This window comes from Mustela erminea, chromosome 12, assembly GCF_009829155.1.
Source record: "Mustela erminea isolate mMusErm1 chromosome 12, mMusErm1.Pri, whole genome shotgun sequence".
Taxonomy (NCBI): domain Eukaryota; kingdom Metazoa; phylum Chordata; class Mammalia; order Carnivora; family Mustelidae; genus Mustela; species Mustela erminea.
Window position 1 is genome coordinate 42,107,609 of NC_045625.1, and position 18,624 is coordinate 42,126,232.

The 18,624-nt window shown below is 39.2% G+C and overlaps 1 protein-coding gene and 1 long non-coding RNA gene across 11 annotated transcripts in view; one reads left to right on the forward strand and one right to left on the reverse strand.

Moving 5' to 3' along the window:
• LINGO2 (leucine rich repeat and Ig domain containing 2) overlaps positions 1–12,474 on the forward strand; it is a 1,169,724-nt gene extending 1,157,250 nt beyond the window's left edge. For 9 of the 10 annotated variants that reach the window (XM_032307279.1, XM_032307283.1, XM_032307282.1 and 6 more), the window contains one exon: positions 7,773–12,474. In XM_032307279.1, coding sequence (XP_032163170.1) covers positions 7,808–9,628 — 1,821 coding nt within the window. In that variant the 5' untranslated portion in view covers positions 7,773–7,807 and the 3' untranslated portion in view covers positions 9,629–12,474. Of the gene's footprint in view, positions 1–6,146; positions 6,160–7,772 lie in introns of those variants that run through there. The other variant, XM_032307289.1, reaches the window with a different exon arrangement.
• On the reverse strand, positions 2,391–10,275 carry LOC116570338. The gene is made up of 4 exons (XR_004277397.1): positions 10,192–10,275; positions 9,644–9,785; positions 3,571–3,735; positions 2,391–2,593 (listed from the first exon to the last, which is right to left on the reverse strand). It is a non-coding gene; the product is annotated as an uncharacterized LOC116570338 (long non-coding RNA).
• Positions 12,475–18,624: the final 6,150 nt, after the last annotated feature.

The window sequence follows — 18,624 nt, forward strand, 5'->3', positions numbered from 1 at the left end:
TTAATAGCTAATTTTCATACAGATAGATACTTGCAATTATCATTTGGTTGGAAGCCTATATAGATAATGTGAGATTTTAACAGTCTCTATCCAAGCAACTGGCAATCAGAATGCTATCTTCAGCTATTGACAGAACTGGCAATCTGCGTGTAATTACTTGAGAGGTATCTACAATGGTGGGTAACTGTTCACCTACCTGCATGAGACACTGAGTGATTAATCATTATGACTGTGATTTTTGTTTAAAAAATAGTTACCTTGGGGCGCCTGGGTGGCTCAGTGGGTTAAAGCCTCTGCTTTCGGCTTGGGTCATGATCCTGGGGTCCTGGGATCAAGCCCTGCATTGTGCTCTCTGCTCAGTGGGGAGCCTGCTTCCTCCTCTCTCTCTGCCTGCCTCTATAATAAATCTCTGTCAAATAAATAAATAAAATCTTTTAAAAAAAAATAGTTACCTTGGGGACACCTGGGTGGCTCAATGGGTTAAGCCTCTGCCTTCGGTTCATGTCATGGTCTCAGGGTCCTGGGATCGAGCCCCAAGTTGGGCTTTCTGCTCAGCAGGAAGCCTGCTTCCCCTTTCTCTCTGCCTGCCTATCTGCCTACTTGTGATCTCTCTCTCTCTCTCTTTCTGTCAAATAAATAAAATCTTTAAAAAAAAATTTTTTTAAATAAAAAATAGCTTGTAACAGAAAACACCATGGGTCCTCTCCAAATCTGGTGTTCAAGTTGGCCCTCAATATTCAAAGTTTCCATTTCTACCTTACCAAAACTGAGTTGGGAGAAAAAGGTACAAATACAATGCTTTGGAAGGTATTGGAGATCATGTAGAAGGACAAATTTTATTCTGTAGAAAGTTCATATCCAATTTTCCTGCCAGGTTAAGGACCTTGGGGTTCAATCTCAAGTTCACCTGGGGTCCTTCAAAGAACTTAGGTAACCCTGGTGAATTTTAAGACTTACACTGAAATTGATTTCTTAGTTCTCAGATGTTTTAAACAACTTTCACAACTCTTCAGGACCTGATTTTAGCACAGACCAGTATTTCTGAATTTACAGCTATCACCTCAGGTGTAGTTTCAGACTCCTTTATTCATTACATCTTTTCCTTTTCTTACCCACCTCCCTCATCACCCACCTCTCCCTACTGGGAAATAGCTTTCGTGGAAAAAAAAAAAAAAAAGAAAAAGAAAAAGAAAAATCCTACCATTAGCTAGTGTGAAGGTTTAAAGAGATTTCTGTTCTTTCCATTTATTGTTTTGCTCCCTTGCTCAGTTGCCAGTTAGAGAACTAAATTAATCATAGAATTCCCAGAATAAACAATTTATCATTACCTTAATGTCTATCAATGTAGCTATTTCTCTCCTTTATAAACGTTCTTTTTAAACAGCATAGGACAACGATCATCTCTTTCCTTTACTGCTTGTTTTTTTGTTTTTAGATAAAGGTTGCTTAAAGCTTTTCCGTTTCTCCTTATCACTGTGTCATCTGTTTGAGGACCTCTTTTTCCAATATTCACCTAATCTGTACTTAGGAAATCCGGTCTTCCTTTAGCATGCCTTCTCAACAAACCAAACCATTATACCTTGAAAAAAAAAATTGCTAATGACCACTAATCTTTATGTGGTAGGCACTGCACATGGGCTCTCTTTTATTTATTTATTTATTTATTTATTTATCTATTTATTTATTTATTTATTTGACAGAGATCACAAGTAGGCAGAGAGGCAGGCAGAGAGAGAGGAGGAAGCAGGCTCCCTAATGAGCAGAGAGTCCGATGTGGGGCTCAATCCCAGGACCCTGAAACCATGACCTGAGCCGAAAGCAGAGGCTTTAACCCACTGAGCCACCCAGGTGCCCCTGCACATGGACTCTATTTAACCCTCACCTTTATTCTGCTTTAGTCTCATGAATTAACAGAGACGTTAAGAATCGTAGCCATCATCAGCCTACCTATGTTCCACAGCCAACAAATGGCAAACAGACTTGGAGCCAGGTGTTTCTGGGTCCAAATTTTCATTATTTCTGTTCTTTCTTCTTTAAGTCTACTTCCTGATGTTTTTGTTTGTGTTTCTTACATTAATAGGACAAGCTTTTAAATAAATACACAGTGCACAAAAAGTATAAGTATGAAAATACCCAACTTCACATACTACTTTTAGAAAGGTGTAATCATTGTACCCGAGAGGCCCTTTGATCAGAACTAATAGAAAGGCCCTAGTCAGCTCCCCACAGGTTTTAGTTCCTGCTTTATTCTTAATGAAACAAAGTTCATCTTATCAAACCTTGGTCACAGTCAGACATGACAAGAAAGCTTTGATTGTAAGGTTTCTGCTAACAGTGAAAGCTAAATGGAGTCAGCAGTTGGCCCTTCAAGACTAAAACTGGAAAATATTTGTGATGAGAATAAAGCACAACCTTCCTCCACAGTTTCCAAAGTGCATCAAAGAACTATGATGAGATAGGGCCCCAAAGTACCTACTTTTGCCTCATTGAAAGACCATGGTAGAGCAGGAAAGGTATTCCAGATCTGAAGGGAGCCTGTCCGCTGCCTGCTTGCTAAGTACTTATCCATCCTTCTTCATGATGGTCCTTAAGTCTGAAACAAACAAACAAACAAAAATTTAAGGAAAAAATTCCAGATACTCTCCATCTTAGTTGAGCTCCTTTCTGGTTAAATTGCAGCTATGACTGAATTAGCTACTGTTATTCCCTATATTAGACATACTTAGCTAGATTCAGGGATCCAAGCAATAAAATAAACGTTCCCTAAAGCATTACTGAAATAAATCAGAAACAGGATGCCAGTTATCTCCATATCTAGCTGGTGATATGCAGATTGGCCAAACTCTGCCAGAGAAGATTAACTCTCTAGCAGAATTTATAAAACAAAACAAAAACAAAAAAAACTCACTTTTTACCATCAATTCAAAATAAACTGAAGACTACAGAGTGTGTAATCAAACTTCTGCCTTGAACACAGAGTCCTATAAATGCAACAGAAAATACATTTTTCCCTGCTCTACTTTAAAAGTATTTGAAAAATGTTATTTTCAAGGAGTAAAAACATCATTAAGTTGCCCAGTGAACACACGCGTGCTGGCCCACTGACAGGCACACGGGAGGAAGCCAGGAATTCCTCATCCTCTACCTTCCCTTAAGCTTGCTCTCTCGGGGAATCACACCAAGTCTTATGCAGTTGACAGAAAGGCTAGAAATCATTTTGGCACCTTCCTCTCCTACATCCCTCTCAGTCCATCCATAACTAAAGCATTTCTCTGTTCTACTTCAGAACACATTTTCAATCTGTCCATTTACCCAAGCCTATTCCTATGACCCTAATCGAGACCACTTCTCTTCCGGCTTGAATTAATGCAACAGCTTCAGGAGTTTCAACTTTTTCCCTCTTGCAAATCTATTTTTCATGCTGCCGTCAGATTAATCTTCCCCAAATATAAATCTGATCATATCACTCTTTTGCATAAAACACTTTAATGTCTTGCTGTTGCCCTCGGGATAGAGTGAAAACAGCTTATCACGGTTTACAAGCCTCTTGTAAATCATTCCTCTAATTACCTCTTTGGCCTCTCTTCTGTTTCTCTCCTGTATTTGCTCCAGCCAGTTTGGGTGACTTTAATTCTCCAATCACAGAGGACTTCCATCGCTTCCATGCCTTTGTACTTCCCATTTTCTTTGTCTAGAACTCGCTCTCTCTCTCTCCACGGAGGAGGATTGTGGGGGCTAGGGGGCAAAAATGGAAATAAACTGTTGCCAGGCTGTTATGCATTTTACCTGAAACAATTTGATGACGCTTCTAGGTAGGCTATGATAAATTAAAGATGTATACTATAATCCTTAGAACAACAAATAAAAATAACATACATAAACATGGGCAGAAAGGCTAAAGAACTGAAATATAATACTCAACGATTAAAATAGAAAAAGGCAAGAAAGAAACAAAAAATTCAAATAGTGACAGATAGACAACAAATAGCAAAATGGCTCCCTGGAATGCAATCATTTTAGTTAACTATATTTGGTATAAGTGGACAAAGCAATCTCACAGAAGGCAGAGACTGCAGAGATCATGGGACTGATTGAAAAACGAGAACCAGACACCTGCTGGTTATAAAAGAAACTAACTACAGAGACCCAAGTATATTGAGAGTTAGGGATGGAAAAAGATACACCCAGAGAACACGAAGCTCAAGAAAGCTAGAATAGCTACAGTAATCATTCAAAATGAGTTGAAGACAAGGAGTGTTACTAGAGACAAAGATGGACCCTTTCTACTAATAAAAGATCCGTAAAACAATCTCAGTAGGTTTCAAAGGATTGAAATGCTACAGAGCAATTCTCTGACCACAACAGAATTAAGTTTAAAAAATACAATAAGAGATCTTCTAGAGAAGATCTAACTGCATACTTGGAATAAGCTAGCTCTATCCTAAGCCATCCATCAGTCAAAAGAAGCATAAAGTAAAAAAATAAAAAAATGAGTTTTATATATGTGTGTATATATATATATATATATATATGTATGTATGTATAAAAACTTCTGAAATGCAATTAAGCAATTCATGGGTTTATAATTTTAATAGCTTATATTAGAAATGAAGGTCTGAAATCAATGTTCTCGGATTCCACCTTAGGAAGATAAGAAAACGAAACGAGCCAACCAAACCCCGATGAACCTGTACCAAACATCTGTGCACATTAATCAAATTATTTCCTTACGGTAGATCTTCGGAATAAAAATCTGACTCATTAGACCCACCCTCTTCTGGATGCCGTCGGTACGTTTACGGCACTGCCTGTAGTGATAGATTCACAGCTGTCTACTTGTCTCCCAGTGCCTCAACTTGTGTACATTAAATATATAATTTTTTGTGTGTCAGTCATCCCTTAATAAAGTGGCTTTTAAAAATTCAAAGTTAGGGGAAAAATGGTTCAAAGGGAAGCACATACTGAACTTAGATGTATTTAAGTTTAATGTATCCAGTAACCCCCTCACTGTTGTCCCTGAGCCTCCTGAAGGCTGTGCCTGTTCATATTTCCTCCATCAGTTCCTTCTACTCTTGCTAATTCTGGGTAAAAATAGGGATTAAATTTAGGTTGAAATGATATGTTCCTGTTGTTTAACCTGCATTTCTTCACTTACTGGTGAGGCTGATCATCTTTTCCTACACTGATTAGCGGTTCTTAGTGTTTGTTACATTCATTGCCTCATTGTCTATTGACATTTACCTCTTTTCCTTGTTGATTAATAAAAGCTATTTAATACCAGACTGATCATGGTCTTTGGGTATTCAATGTGTATATTGTTTATTTGCTTGTTATGCTATTTTTTTAATGCATGCAGCCAAATAAATCATTTTCTTTCATGGTTTCTGGCTTTATTCATAGAAAATGCTTTTCAACTCTATTATAAAATTACTGAATTTTCTTCTAATACAATATCTATTCATGCATTCTCATTCTCAATTCATCTGGAATTTATTTTATTGGACCAAGTGAAGTTGTCTATCTTTTCCCATTAAATATCTAGCTAATCATTTATATCTTTCTCTCTGAATTAAAATGCTACCTTTAACCTATACTAACTTTTCAAATATACTTTATGTTAATTCTCTACTTTGTTTCATTGACTGTATTTTCATGTAGCGTACTATTTTATTTTGCATATCTTGTAGGGTCTGTTGCCGTTACTACTGTTAAATTAATTTCTGGTTACTGTCATATTTGTCTTCTTTCAAAGAAAGAAATTTTGAATTTCTCAATATATACATAGATCAGAGATATATTTGGATCTGAAAAACAATGTCTTTATAATACTGAATCTATTATGTCTCTTAAGTTTTGTTCTCTTAGTAGGGCTAAGTGTCATATTCTGTGTATTTCTCATTAAATTTATTCTAAAGAATTTAATTTTTTTCTGAGATCCTGTGACTAATCATTTGTGAAGATATTTTTTAAATTTTTTTTTAAAGATTTTATTTATTTATTTGACAGAGAGAGATCACAAGTAGGCAGAGAGGCAGGCAGAGAGAGAGAGGAGGAAGCAGGCTCCCTGCTGAGCAGAGAGCCCGATGTGGGACTCGATCCCAGGACCCTGAGATCATGACCTGAGCCGAAGGCAGTGGCTTAACCCACTGAGCCACCCAGGTGCCCAATATTTTTTAAATGTTTTATACCATGTTAATTTATTCTCCTATTCTAATCATTCTTCAGGTACTTTAAACAATAGTTTGATCTACAAACAATGCTAGTTTTACCAGGTCCTTTCTAATAATATCAACTCCTATGTTCCTAAATAATGGATTTTGGAGCACTGCCTGAATCTTTGCCTTGTTCATTCAGGGGCACTTCTCTAGTGAGTCACCATTAGGTTTGATTCTAGTTATGTTTTTATGGATATATTTATTTAGATGTAGATATAGCTTTACATGGACATACAGACATATATGTAAACACTGTGAATGGAGAATTGTACTTTCAATGGCTCTTTTAGGAGTGAATACCAAAGTTGATCAGATACCTTTTTATCTGAAAATACTGTTTTACACTAATGAGACTTGTGTAAAATAAAATCAAGTGTCCCCCTCAGGATCTCATGTAGAGAAGCCAAGCTCAAGAATAACCCGTCTTACTATTCAGTTGAACAGTAAGTTCAGGGTCTGCCTATCTACTGTTAAAGCATACTCCCCTCCAGTATCATCTGATACCTATTTACATTCAGTTTAAGATGTTCACTGGGTTTGAATGTGAATATGAAAGGATAGTTCATTTATTATTTAAAAATTTTTTTCTTAAAATTATGACTCTTAAAGCATTTTCATCATCATAGCCATTATGGTGCTTTCATTCTGTCTCTTTCCTATAATAAATACAAAGCATACAAGGATTTTGAGGATTTTTTCACTTACCTCAAAAAAGAAAATTTATGAAGGCATAAATTTAATGAGAAAATTTATGAAGGCATAAATGAAGACTTAACAGAATTCTGAAGGATGTATACCTTCTAACTGGCAGTTTTTAGTAGAAAGCTTATACATGAAGGAAATGAAGCCTCAGCCTCTTGTATTCAATGTAACTTTGTACTTTGAACCTAAGAGCCTGATATCAAATGAAGCTTCTCTTAACTTCATTTTGAGCAGAGGATGATATCCCAGCATTAGAGATGTAGACACTGATTCAAACTGAATGTTTCCTCTTAGCCACTGACCTCTTTTGCTTGAGTGTGACTTCAAAATAGAGACTTTTGTGAAAGGTGTGGTGTTGTGCCTCACGCTCTGTGCCAGGCAGTGTAGTAGTCTCTCTATAATTGTTAAATATCAACATCATCCTAATTCTGGGATGCTATTACTGCCATCCTCCTTTTACAGCCAAGGAAAACAATGTAAAGGGAGGTGCAACAATTTACCCCATGTGGCTAATATGGGCAGCTCTCGGGCTTAATCCCAGATCGGTGTGGTTCCCAATCCATGGTCATTTCCGTGGCACTTGCTGCCTCACTGATGTCCCTTTTTAAAAAAAAATTTTTTTTCACTTATTTATTTGACAGAGAGAGACAAAGCATGAGAGGGAACACAAGCAGGGGAGTAGAAGAGGGAGAAGCAGGCTTCCTGCCGAGCAGGGAGTAGGATGCAGGGCTTGATACCACCATCCCGGAACTACGACATGAGCCAAAGGCAGACAGACACTTAATGACCGAGCCACCCAGGCACCCCTACCTATCCATATCCTAACTCAACTTCTCTTCCTGCCTTCTCCTGCAGGCCCGTGACCAAGGTGTAGACTAAGAGGTGGAGTCATGCTTCACACGGCCATATCATGTTGGCAGCCATTCCTGGGTCTGGCTGTGGTGTTACTCTTCATGGGATCCACCATTGGCTGCCCTGCTCGCTGTGAGTGCTCTGCCCAGAACAAATCCGTAAGCTGCCACAGAAGGCGGCTGATCGCCATCCCCGAGGGCATTCCCATTGAGACCAAAATCTTGGACCTCAGCAAGAACAGGCTGAAGAGTGTCAACCCTGAAGAGTTCATATCCTATCCTCTGCTGGAGGAGATAGATTTGAGTGACAACATCATCGCCAATGTGGAGCCCGGAGCTTTTAACAATCTCTTTAACCTTCGTTCTCTCCGCCTCAAAGGCAACCGCCTGAAACTGGTCCCTTTAGGGGTCTTCACGGGGCTATCCAACCTCACCAAGCTGGACATTAGTGAGAATAAGATTGTCATTTTACTGGACTACATGTTCCAGGACCTGCACAACCTGAAGTCTCTAGAGGTGGGGGACAACGATTTGGTTTATATATCACACAGGGCTTTCAGCGGACTGCTTAGCTTGGAGCAGCTCACCCTGGAGAAATGCAACCTCACGGCAGTACCCACAGAAGCCCTTTCCCACCTCCGCAGCCTCATTAGCCTGCATCTGAAGCATCTCAATATCAACACTATGCCCGTGTATGCCTTTAAACGACTGTTCCACCTGAAACATCTAGAGATCGACTATTGGCCATTACTGGATATGATGCCTGCCAATAGCCTCTACGGTCTCAACCTCACGTCCCTCTCCATCACCAACACCAACCTGTCCACAGTCCCCTTCCTCGCCTTTAAACACCTGGTGTATCTGACCCACCTCAACCTCTCCTACAATCCCATCAGCGCCATCGAAGCCGGCATGTTCTCGGACCTGATCCGCCTTCAGGAGCTTCACATAGTGGGCGCGCAGCTCCGCACCATTGAGCCTCACTCCTTCCAAGGGCTCCGCTTCCTCCGTGTGCTCAATGTGTCTCAGAATCTACTGGAGACTTTGGAAGAGAACGTCTTCTCCTCCCCTAGGGCTTTGGAGGTCCTGAGCATCAACAACAACCCCCTGGCCTGCGACTGCCGTCTCCTGTGGATCCTGCAGCGGCACCCCACACTGCAGTTCGGGGGCCAGCAGCCCATGTGCGCCGGCCCCGACACCATCCGCGAGAGATCGTTCAAGGATTTCCACAGCACTGCCCTTTCTTTTTACTTTACCTGCAAAAAACCCAAAATCCGTGAAAAGAAGCTGCAGCATCTGCTCGTGGACGAAGGGCAGACGGTCCAGCTCGAATGCAGCGCGGACGGAGACCCTCAGCCTGTCATATCCTGGGTGACGCCGCGGAGGCGTTTTATCACTGCCAAGTCCAACGGAAGAGCCACGGTGTTGGGCGACGGCACCTTGGAAATCCGCTTTGCCCAGGATCAAGACAGCGGGATGTACGTTTGCATCGCCAGCAACGCGGCGGGGAATGACACCTACACGGCCTCTTTAACGGTGAAAGGCTTCACCTCAGACCGCTTCCTTTATGCCAACAGGACCCCTATGTACATGACAGACTCCAACGACACCATGTCCAACGGCACCAATGCCAACACTTTCTCCCTGGACCTCAAAACAATACTGGTGTCTACGGCCATGGGCTGTTTCACATTCCTGGGAGTGGTTTTATTTTGTTTTCTCCTCCTTTTTGTGTGGAGCCGAGGGAAAGGCAAGCATAAAAACAGCATTGACCTCGAGTATGTGCCCCGAAAAAACAATGGTGCTGTTGTGGAAGGGGAGGTGGCTGGACCCAGAAGGTTCAACATGAAAATGATCTGAGGGTCTAGCACTCACTCTGTTGTTTCTGGGCTGGTGTTGGTCACCAGTGAGACAGCTGGCACAATCAATGACTAGGTTAGAAGGTGGCCTCGTGCAGCTGCCCTGTGTCAAAGCAGGGTCCATGGGAGCAGGAGGACTTCTCATGGAGACTCTCCACCTAGAGGGAGGCAGGCAGACACGTGTCGGAGCCCTTCACAGTGGGATACTAATTGTTTGCATTGCAAATATCGGCATTCTGGGGATCTCAGTAATGAACCTGAACCTTTGGCTCATGCTCATGGACAGTTACTCAACATTTTCTACCACGGCAAAAACAAAAGAAAAAAACAAGGAACAACCTACAATGTAGGATTTACATATTAAAAAGACACACTTGTCAAAAACATACTCTACGGAAAAATTTGTATCTATGATTCTCATTTGTTAAAGCCTTGCATCATACCATATTGTTGGTTGAACACCACAATGAAATCAATATATTCTTTACTCTTTTTTTTTTTGAAACATATGCTGTATATGTTTTAAAGCAATATGAATGAGAGGTTGTGCTTTTAGTTACTCACCACTATAGATCCAAGTGTGATTTCACCTTCCTTTCCATAGAGATGACCCCGAGACTAGATCCCTGGAGTTATGGGCGGAGAGATGTGGGACCATGCATTTGTCTGATATAGGATGCCAAGAAATAGGGCCCAAGGCAAAACTGCTCAACTCTGTTAACTTCTGTTACTATAAATAAAGGCATGTGCCTAGTTTTGATACAGAATGGAATATTTTTTATACTTGTGATATCACCCTGGACCAGTTTACTGTAACAAAGCCCTCGGGTTCTCCAGAAGGTTGTGTGCCACTTAGTTGTACCTGTAAAATGCAAAGTAGGTGTTTGTGAGGAAGATCATCCGTTTAAACACAACTTGGTTTTCCTTTCATCAGTTGCTGCTAATGGGTTAATAGGAAGAGCACATAGTTGTTATCTATACTCATAGGGTAATACTGACCTTGTAGCAGAGATCAAGGATTCGGATGTGCAAAAGCTATGTGGATAAGGAGTTCTCCTCCGATGCCAGCACAAACCAGGGTGACCCAGACAAGCAGCTGAGGATCTGCTACAGTGATAGCTGTCTGAAGCCTGGACTGCTGCCAGTCACAGGAAGTAACCAGCTACCACGCTGATGTTTTCCATTCAGACATGTACTGTACATACAGTATTACCTTGAATGGGTAACTTCAGGGCTTTTCCCTGCTTCCTTTTAGCTTGAGAATTGTCTTGTGTACACAAGAGGAATCCGTCTCATTTTTAAAGAGGTGAGGAGAAACAAGGTTAATTAAAAAGCACTGGTTTTTCCCTCTACTCTCAACAGAGTAGAGGGAAAAACCAGGCTCGAGAGTCCTACAAATGGGTTAAATTGTGCAGGTACTTTGACCCCTCTGACCCAAGGATCTCTGTCCAGTTCAGTTTGTATCAATGACTGTTACTCAAAGTTAAAACATGATAGTGTTTGTTTGTTTGTTTGTTTTTTAATGGCATCCTGCCCCTACCACCAGTGATCTGGTTCAAATGAGACATAATTCTGTTTGACTAAATGTTCAGTGAATAGCTTTCAACACATATATTCATATCTGAGAAAGCACTGAATGCAGAGTGGATTCCTGAAATGTGATCTATTTAATCAGCAAAGGACAGATAGGAAATGTCCATTCTTTGTTCATTTGAGAGGGACCTGAAGTGAGCCCCCTTTTGGACAGTGAGTGGGAAGTTTCTGAGGTTTGTTTCTTGACATACCGCCTGGGGGTCTGACTTTCAAAAAGCTGGCTTTTTTTTTTTCTTTTTTATCATTTGAAATTTTGAGGAGCTTCGAGAAAATTAAATTGACCCCAATAAAAAAGTGACAGGTCCAGAAATCGTTTTGCCGATTGGATAGGAGCACAGTTAAACCCCTTTCTCCCTTAATAAAGGGTGGAAATGAGACAGAAAGATTGAAGCATTGCCTCTTTAAGTCATTTTTCATTTGACTTTCCTAATGACTATCATAGATCTTTTAGAAATTCATTTTCCACTTTTGGAAATTCCTTCATATTACATATCCAATATTACAAATCAAGACTTTTCTGTAACTCCTATTTCCCATGTGCAGGTGGGATGGGGTCTTTCAAACTGAAAAGAAAAAGTGGTGGGCTAGTCTTCCACGACGTAATAGAAAATACTTCATCTTCATTTTGCACTGTTGTATTTGCAACTCATTGTCCAACAACAAGAGAAAACATTGAGCAATTAATAAAAGGGCTTTGTGACTGTAGCTGTTCTTTTCTGTTAAATTAAAAGTTGACCAAAAGCAGCTTAGTAAATGAAACGAAGTTCAAATGAACCCATCCACAAAAAGATTAAGTGAAAAGATTTTGTGATTATTCCATTAGAAGAAGTGAGACTTCACTCTTTTAGGGACTTCCATGCTCTGATCTGTGGAACAACAGGTATTTGAGATATCAGCAAGCACTCTTCCAAAAGAGAGATTGGATAGACTACTAAATTGGAAAAATGCTGTGTTCTTTAACCGCCTCTTGATGTTTAAATATACATGAGCCTAATGAATTCTCTGCAAGTCCTATAAAAAAGAATTCTGTTTAATATTGCTCACCTTAGGGTTTCTCTATAATTTATTTAAGCGCAAAGCTTTTCCTTTTCTGATGTAACTATTAGCATTTTGAAAAACTGGAGTTCCGACAAACCCAGTTTGGTTGACAATGAACTAAAGCTGTGCTTTTCCAAAGTATTCCTAAACCAGTGTTACCACTAAGAGCAAAACTACTATTTGAATTGGGCTCCAACAGATAATAAAAAAAAAAAATACCACCTGCAAACGTGATCTGGTCATAAGAATGTATTGGCCAGATATTTCTTGGAGAATTCACTACTTTCTGCCAGAAACATCACAGTAATGCATTTATTGTTAATTCAATAGCTACTTAATTTTCTCCATTCTCACTAGCAGTGCAGATCTTGGGTTTCTTTGTATATCTGTAAAGCTCTGAACGTGGGTTCCGTTAACTAGCTCTAGGGCTTAGTATGGAGTTACACATAAGGAATTTTCTCTTTTGGCTTTAAATTACCTCTTGATTGGAGCAAAGTTGACCAAGGTAGAGAATAACAGCTCAGAGAGCACACGGACCAAACTGTCTCCTAACTAGACCTCTCTGAGTCAGTCTCTTCCTAGAGGATTTGTCTTAAAGTGCTGCAAGAAGAAATACAGTTGTTTGGCTCAGCACTTAGTTCCAGGTTGACCAGTTCAGTTGTGTGTGTGTGTGTCTATATCACTTTCAAATAAATGTTTATTTTCTCCAGGCATTAAATCTCTAGAAGAACAAATTCTCTAACTAGAGCCCTAATAATCTGAAAGAATTGATCCATGTCTGAAATGCATATTACCAGAATAAAGTAACTCACCAATCTGACTTATTGTGTTCGTGGTGAGGGATTTCTACTTGTCCAAATTCTCCTAGTGAGTACTCACTTACTTAAACCTCATTTCATTTTCACTGCATTTATAGTTATGAGCTTTTCAAATATTCTCATAATCTGAAAATGTAAACCAAGAATTGCCAAGATTTACACATCCTAGTTCCTGAGGACTTGGGTCAGATTTCTAGGTTTGCTAAAGTTTCTCAGAAATTTTGCTTCTCACCACCAACTCCCCAGTAGTATGAAGGCATTCAGGATTTGCTCTACAGAGTCAAGGGTCGATTCTTTTTTCATTGTTCTGTCAAATATTTTGCTCTCCTCAGTTCTCAGAGAAGCTCAGGAGTTACGTAATCTTCTATGATTTTTTTAGAAAAAGGATTATTTAAATCTCACCTGCACTGACACCTGACTTTTGTCACTTGCCATGACTCTAGTAGGAACAAATATATTTATATTTTAGAACGTACTAAAGAGAGGATGTGATCTTGGAGAAGAAAAATTGAGTACAGTCCCATGTAAATTAACTTACTCTTCCGGGTTCTCCCTTCATCTCTGGGTCAAGACATTTAACTTCAGGGACTGTGCTCAGAAGCTGTTCAGCAACATGTAAGATGTCTTGAGGATTTCTAGGAAAGAAAAAAATACATCATTTTCAGCATAGAAGGCTAAGACTTGACAAAAAGACATTATCGAGGGTTTAAAGAAAGGTTAGAGAGAGATACTTGGATCCATTTTAATTCTATTTCCTCTGTTGCTAAAATTTACAGTTAAGGTCTTCTGAGAAAGAATCCTAAATTATGTTCTTCTTTAAATTTAGTTTCTGTTTTATCCCTATTTCCCATGTCCCGGTCACCTTTATGTAACTCACACGATCTATTCCAAATGGATTTTGTGACATGTGAACCTAGTAACAAAACCTTTGGGGCCAAAGCCATTCATTCTACTTGGTCCTTAGGTAAAGATACATCCTTCTTTATTACTAGGACTGGGATCTAGCAACAGTCCCCATTGGACATGTCCATCCTGTGCCTGGTTATTTCCATGGATTTCCCACCAATGGCTTGGGGAGCTACCTTTCTGGTAGACTCCTTGATACTTTCTGATTGAAAAGTTTGAGTTACTTTGCCCTTGTGTGTGGGAAGCCTGGAGGACTGAAATATTATCTGACTTGTTGATTTCAGAATTACACGCATTGGTTAGGCACCAGACGGTGCTTCCTGATATTTTGGCAAACACTTGATGAATCTCTCCCTTACTGTCCCCTCAGCTCCTTCAAAAGCCATCCCCAAGAGAACACTCTCATTCTTACTGTAGTTAAAGTGTGGCGACTTCACAACGGAAGTCTACAAGATCAAAATGCTAGCTGATTTGCTACGTTATTTACCTAAGTCATATAATAAAAACTGGGCCTAAGGGCAATAAAAGTCTAGATTTGCAAGGTTTAGCCAAGTAAACTATGGTTTAAATCAACAATGACAGGTTTTCAAATCTGAAATTGGTTCGTCTGTTTTGGGAGGAGTAAATGTGGCTGTATTTCTCAAAAAAAAAAAAGAAAAGAATGAAAACTGCTTACCTTGTGTTAGCTTGGCCTATGATAAAATGTTTGCAGCAAATATATATAATTAAGAGGTTTGTCAAAGGTTTGTTTTTCTAAAACAGGCCTGGTACTGATGTTCCTCGTCACACCTCATAAATGAATGCTCTCTTTGGGGATAAGTCTGCTTTCATTGGTACTCAGAAGTTTTAGGGTAATTGTTAAACTGGAAATTGCTTTAAAAAAAAAAAAAAAAAAAAAAAAAGCTCGAGCCTATCTCACATAACACTTTAAAAGTTAAGACTTACCATTCACATAATCACAAGCTGACAGCACTGTGCAGGTGGAGTGATTCTGATTTTTTTTCCCTCTCTTCTAGAAGCAGGTGGGTTGATATAATGCCAGCCCTAAATAGAAGCTTTATTTATAGCCTCAGCAGAATGAGAAAAGAGCTGGCATAATCAAGAGTATACTGCATATTTTAAGGAAGGCTTTACCTTTAATATGCAAAATAGCCATTAAGAAGACAACAGAAATGCACATTTACATTCTGCTAAATCGGTTAACTGTATTAGTTCCAGTAAAGTTCAAAAGATAACCTTCTGTGCTGAAAATGGGTCATAGATTTTATGTCTACTCTACAGGACCAAGAAAAAAAAAATCCAGCAATTTGGTTGCCATGTTAACTTTTTTCATTTTGGTACACACCTCCTATTCTAAATTGCTTTAATATCTTTAATCTCCACTACAATATAATCAGTACAATCTACAATAGCACATAATCAACAAGTAATGATTAAGCAGGAGATTAACTCAGACTTGCCAAAAAACTTCTCACGTTATTTATAACGATATGTGTTTAGCAAGGCACTGACTCATATACAAACATATGTGATAGCCAGAGATGGGAACTGAGCCACAAACTTTGTTTAGAGGCTATTTGGAAGAAAACATACTCTTTTCCTCCGTAGTTATAAAATCAGGTGTATTACACACATGGGTTGCTTGATATGCAAGTCAATTGTCTTACTTTTTTTCCCATACAGTTTGGAATCCCACAAATCATAATTTTAAAACTATTGTTTATATATACATATATAAATATGTGGAAGAGGGTAGTTTGATTTTTTAAGTGTTTAAAATGTAACTGTTTTAAAGACTGATATGCTTGAGCAGGAGGGGACCAAAAAAAAAAAAAAAAAAAAAAAAACCAGAATGTGTGTCTGTGCTTTTCTTTGATTTTTTTTTTAATCAAAATCTTATTCTGGGAACATCCTATGATTGGAAGCTGAAACAACCTACAGATCTTGTTTTTTGGGGTTTTTTTTTTTTTCTTAATGCCTGATAGTTTAAGCTAATGACAGAAGTATTTCAGTTTAGGTTTGTGTCTGATTGCCTATTGTTGATTCATTGTTGTGCGCATTTTTTTTTAACATATAAAACCAGGTTAACTTATTAGTATGTAAAATAAGTTAAGAAAACATGTTTTCTTTACAGATGTAAAGGGCTTAAGCATCTGACATCTCAGTTAAATCCACTGGGATATTATTAAGTAATGAAATGTAATAAAACGTGACTGGAGTCATACATCAGAAAATATTTCCTTATTGAGAGAGGCAGGTTCTATGAGCCTTACTGGAAACACGAGGTTGCTTATGTATCTTTAGCACTGTTACTAGATCAAATAATCTAATAATTTTCAATCAAGGCAGATGCTAATCCAGTGGAATCTGATTCTAATGCCAGGGTAGGTGGAGACCACTCAGAGCAAAAATCAGAGGACAAGCTATTAGGTTCTTTTTACGCAAAATTACCAAGGGGCCATGGTTGGATCTGCCGGCTATCCAAATCTATGTAATACTAACCCACTATAAAGATAATCTATTTCAGTGAAGATAAATCCTGTATCACTTGAAAAATTATCCCAAATTCATTTGACTTGCTTACATGAGCAAGTAATGGGCATGACTTCAGGCACAAAGGGTCCAAGCAGCCATACACGTAACATCTAGTTTTTCAGTTACTTTTCACTCAGCCAACTATCAGTGATTCAAGACATCCTCTAAGAGAGGAAGGCACAACAAATTTTTAAAAAGATTGCTCATCTTCAGGCAAATTGGAAAGGGGAAGAGAAGACTATCTAGTGTTAAAAAGTGAAAAGTAAAAATATAGAAACTGCACTTCTGCCATCTTTCTGCTGAACAGGAAGGTGCTCCCTCTTCACTTTTGGTCCTGACGGGAATGGGCTTCAGGCAGCCGTGCTCAAGGAGCTGTCATCCCATGATACCATCTTCCTCCCTGATGGCTTATTAGATGCCTTCCAAGGAAGAAGGAGTAAGTGGAGGAGGAGGCACCAAGCTGACAGGAGGTCTTGATAAAGGACAAGAAAGCCCAGGATTCACATCTACTCAGCAGCAAACACTTGAATTCTTAGACTGCTGGCTTCTTTAATTGCAAAATGAAGAGCTTGCCACCAGAGAGGGATTTCCTTCTCCCTGAAGATTCTCTAGTAATGCCAGAGCTGCTTGGGTAAGAGTCCCATCTCTGAGAGTGTGACTTTCATTTTATACTATTAAACTCACATGACTAAAGTAGGTGATCCCTGAAGGGAATTTCAAATGTGTTGAGTGTACCCCTCTGCCAACATCACAAGTTGGGTTGGCCACTAAACACACTGATCAGGAAGAAGGTTCTAGTACTTCAGCACTTGTTGTTGAACAATGGGAAGAAGGTAAAATCACTAAGTCAGACTTTTTAATGAAAGCTAAATGTACTTTTAACTCAGCCTGTCTTTGGGCTCTACTTACAAAAGACACACTGGCCACGTGCTGCTTTGTACATTCGGAAGCCCATTGTAATTTTTTTGCTTCTGAATTTCTCCCACCCACCCCCACCCACCCCCTTCCTCAGTTTTGAGCATACTGCACCAGCGGGCTTGCTGTTAAATTTCTGTGTTATTTAATATAGTCGAAATAAATATTTTGAGTTCCTACCTACTCCTTTTAAGGCAGATAAGTTTATTATAGAACCTGATACTCTTTTCTTAATTACTTCATTTTCAGAACTAAAACCTAGGACATGAAGATTAATGTGGCATGAAGCCAAGCTAAGGAGGAAACCTCAGTGGGATTTCTAGAGAAATTCACCTAGAAACTCTGCTAGTGACTGTGGAAATCCTAAAAACACTGGCTTCTAGGGTTTGTCACCATGGTGCTTTTCATCAACCCTTATAAACTTTATAAACAACAAAATGCAAAAATTATAACCTTCTATCAAAAAATGCGGACTGAGAAGGAAATCTGTTGGTATAGCTACATAGGCATTGTCTCATTCAATAATATTCTGAACCAGGTAAGTCAGAATGCTGGGACATGTCAGTAAATCTAAGTAGTACAGGCATTTTTACTGCCAGATACACACACGTGTAACTAAGAACCATCTAGAGAAATAATAAAAGGCAGACGGAAAACATGTATCGTATCTAAGGATTCGCTCTGTTCTACTTAGCCTCTAACTAGGAAAACTAAGAAGAGAACTCAATCACTAAGGACTCCAGGTCTGAGAGATGAAAATCCAAGCAGAGTCTCCATTAAAAACCAAAATACTCCTCTACAGGTTACCTCTTTGCTTGGTAGACCCAAATCTTATATGTGATTGCAAAAGTGACATCTATATTGAATATAGTGACTAATTTGGTTCATTGTCCCATTCAGAAATACATATATTTACCAGACTTCCCTCCCCCACTTCTGGGGCAGAGGAAGCATTTATATGAGCCTTTTCTAACTGCACCATGACCTGTCATATTCAAGCTCAAGCATGCTAGTACCAGAGCACAGAGGCAATTCCCTACATTCAATATATTCCATTAGCCCCGGGCTATTAGCTGGATGTATGAAAGATGAATACATTATAGTTGCTGTATACATTCAGGGCTCTCATGAAAGTTAAACACTTCCTTGAACACACACACACAGATCCATACCATGGCATCCAGAGTTTCTT